Source organism: Adiantum capillus-veneris, chromosome 9 (genome assembly GCF_014529385.1).
Source record: "Adiantum capillus-veneris isolate H3 chromosome 9, ASM1452938v2, whole genome shotgun sequence".
NCBI classification, from domain to species: domain Eukaryota; kingdom Viridiplantae; phylum Streptophyta; class Polypodiopsida; order Polypodiales; family Pteridaceae; genus Adiantum; species Adiantum capillus-veneris.
This window is the reverse complement of record NC_140939.1, coordinates 119,241,167-119,244,874: the sequence shown is the minus strand read 5'-3', so window position 1 is coordinate 119,244,874 and position 3,708 is coordinate 119,241,167. Positions and strand designations below refer to the sequence as shown.

The window sequence follows — 3,708 nt, the reverse complement described above, 5'->3', positions numbered from 1 at the left end:
TGCCTGGATCAACCTGGAGATCACAGATACAAGTGATCTCTCCATGGATCAACATCCATCATATGCATGCCCTGACTTATTATGAGGATCCCAGCTAGGTCCCCATCTCTACACTCCATAAAGCATGGTAGAAGTGACCAAAAGTGTCAAATAGCCACAGCTTAGTGTGTTGCTCTTAAACTACACCTGTGAACATATCCTCTCTAGAGGGAGAGAGCCCTTCACATATTCTAAAATAAACTCAATGGCATTCACATTCTTTGAACCTTCCAAATCAAGTATGAGTTAAAAGACACGAGCCTAATCAATTGTATGAAGCCATTTGCAATAAAATTGCACTCTTTATTGATTCTTACATTTTAAGTTTCCCATTATTTAAAATTCTACAAGTCATTTGAGAAACTATTAACCCCCTTAGTGCCTAAAACATGAGGTTTCAAGCTACAACAGATTCCTCAATTTAAAGTGTGTGCTCAAAGACCGTCTCTCCAAGTTCTACATTCCCTCCCTCCTTACAAGCCCTCAAGACACACCGCCATGTCATAAAATGAAAAAATGGCGGCTTCTCTATGATTCCAACAGCTCTCTCCAGCTCACCCACTCGGCTTAAACCATCAAGAATGTGAGTGCAATGTCCAAATAATGGAACAATTCCAAAGACTTCCTTCATCACTTCACCATAGTTAAGGCCTTTCTCGAAAAGGTGAGCGCGACTGCATGCGCTAAGAAGAATAACGAAAGTAATAGCATCTGGGGTTTTACCTTCTTTCAACATCTTGGCGACCATCAAAAAGACCTTGCCACTTTTTCCAAGCTGAGCATAACCTGCAATTAATGCATTCCATGAACTTACGTCTTTGATATTAACAGGGAGTTGGTCAAAAATCTGCTGTGCTGTGATAAGAGCCCCAGCCTTGGCATACATATCAATTAAAGTGTTGCCAACCATGAGATCTCCATCAAACAAACCCTTTGCTACGACCTCTGCATGAATCTCTTCACCCTTATGTATTGCTCCTATCTTACCACAAGCCTTCAAAATGCTAACGACTGTCACAAGACTTGGGGAACAACCAGCCAGTTGCATTTGTTCAAATTTTGAGAGAGCCCCCTCACTGTAGTTATGCTCAGCATAACCTGAGATAAGTGCATTCCACATCACCACATCTTGAACTGGATAGCTGTTAAAAACTTCTTCTGCCTTAGCAATGAATCCACATTTGGCATACATGTCTACTAAGGCACTAGCTATAGAAACATCTGTTATTACTAATCCTAATCGTCCAAGTTCACTGTGCAACTCTTGTCCCTTGCCTAACGCTTCTAGATTGGCGAAGATATTCAAGCAGCACACGAAAGTGGTCACATCAGGGCAAACACCAGATGTACGTAGTTGTACATAACAGTGAAGGGCCTCCTCATAATAACCGTGTTTAACATACCCTGTAATGAGTATATTCCATGAAACAACATCTCGAACAGGAAGACCATCAAAAACTTGCCTTGCCTTGGTAAGAAGAAGAAACTTTACATACATTTCGATCAGATTGTTGCCAATAAGAAGGTCGCTGTCTAGAAGTCCATCTCTAACGATCTCAGCATGTACGATTTCACCAAGGCCCACGGCCCCTAAGCTCCCATATAATCTCAAAACAGATGCATAAGTGGCATTGTCTGGAGGAAAGCCCTCGAAAAGCATCTTCTCGAAACATTCAAGAGCTTTCGTATCACATCCATGTTCAACATAGCCAGAAATCATGATGTTCCATGATATAGAATCCCTGATAAGTAGTTTATCAAAAACCTCTTGAGCTTTCATCAATGAGTCACACTTCATATACATGTCAACCAATGTGCTGCCAAGAAGAGCATATCTTTCAAGTAAACCCTTCCGAGCAACCTCCGTATGTATCTCTTGACCCTTACTTAAAGAACCAAGATTGCTGCATGCTTTTAAAGTTTGAACAAATGTGACTCCATCTGGTGCAACATCCTGGAGCTTCATCTGTTGAAAAACATTAAGCGCGATTTTGTTTTGTCCCCTGGCAATATATCCTGAAATAAGTGTGTTCCATAATACCACATCATCATGAACTTCTAGCTTGTCAAACACTCGTTGTGCTTCTACAAGAAACCCGCACTTTGCATACATATCAATCAATGCACTCCCAACAAAAAGGTTGTTTGATAAAAGCCCTCTTCGTTCAATGTCTGCATGCAACTCTTGGATTTTCTTTGGAACACCCATGTTGCCACACGCTTTTAAGCCACAAACAAAAGTCAGTGCATCCGGTAGCATACCTGCACTTTGCATATTTTCAAGGCACTTAAGTGCTTCCTTGCCATGGCCACATTCAATATATCCTGTTATTAGTGTAGTCCATGAAACAACATCATGAACTGGAAGCTTGTTGAACACCTCCTGCGCTTTTTCAAGGGAGCCGCACTTTGCATACATGTGTAGTAAGGCACTGCCAACAAAAGGGTCTCCTTGAAGCAGCTGTGTCTTCATTATATCTGCATGTAATTGCAAGCCATTTTCTAGATCTCTGAGGGCTGCACAAGCTTGTAGTAATGCAACAGCAATATGTCCACTGTGATTCATAAAACCATTTAGTTTCATTTGGGGAAGCAAGGTTAGAGCTGCATGAGCCTTGCCACATCTGATAAGACCAGTAATCAGAGAACTCCATGAGGCTTCAATTCGAGTTGTCAACCTGCAAAATATTTGTTGTGCATAACACATGCTCCCAGCCTCCACCAGCATGGCCACGACATAGTTTGCCAAAGTTGTTTGGTTGTCTACTCCGCTTTCGCAGAGCCATCCATGCAAACGCATAACAATACCTGTCTCCTTTGCACTCTGGCACTCGTCCAACACGCGTGCCATGCCCTGTGAAGAGTGCTGTGGCAGGATCCCGTCTTCCAGGCATGGCAGTGCCTTCCAGAATGCATCCACAAGATGACGAGAAAACCCCCTCGCTTTCATTCATCGTCGTGCCCTCTCCCATGGAAGGCTGCCAGTATACCAGGACACTACACCTCGTTTTAGTTTACCAAAATGTTACAAATGTCACATGCTGACTCCCTTGCAAGGCCAGCTGGGTTCAGCCCGGCGGCGGCATTGCACAGTGGCACAAAGTGATTTGGGCGAAGGAAGTCGTTGTCGAGGTCGATGAGCACTTAATCAAGACCACTAGGCTGGCTAACGTTAATTGTTCTAGGCAAGGTAGTCGATATGGTGTGAATGCTGAGCACAGAGGCAGAGGCAGAGGCAGACTGCAGCGTTTGGATCGGCTCTCTCCCTCATCGGCGGATAGTCCTGTTTTGTCATCCTCCTCTCAAGTGGGAAGAGGGAATGATCCTTCAAGCTAAGTTGATTAAGAATCGAATCCCTCGTCTTCAGATTTTTAGCTTGGTTGAAAGAGGGTTGGACTTGCATCACTAACGTGGTGGGTTCAACCTCCACTAAACCTCCTTGGAAGTATCTCAAGGCAAAGTATGGTCCCGGGTGCCCCCCGAGCTGATGCATGGTGTTGGTGGATTTTTAAAAGGTTGACTTGTCAACACATTAAAAAAAAAACAAGATTTTAGTCAAGGGATGTTGACGAAGATTTTAGTCAAGGGGTGAGGGGCACCCAACTATAGTTCAACCCTTGAGACATGAGGGTGTGGTGAGTGGGCGCAATCCCGTAAACTAATCGAAGC

At 43.6% G+C, this 3,708-nt stretch overlaps 1 protein-coding gene across 1 annotated transcript; it reads right to left on the bottom strand.

The window, feature by feature from the left end:
- Positions 1–321: 321 nt before the first annotated feature.
- On the bottom strand, positions 322–3,414 carry LOC147451075 (pentatricopeptide repeat-containing protein At5g27110-like). Its single transcript, XM_086520024.1, has one exon. The coding sequence runs from the start codon at positions 2,987–2,989 to the stop codon at positions 461–463; it is 2,529 nt and encodes an 842-aa protein (XP_086376150.1). The 5' UTR covers positions 2,990–3,414; the 3' UTR covers positions 322–460.
- Between the last annotated feature and the right edge of the window lie 294 nt (positions 3,415–3,708).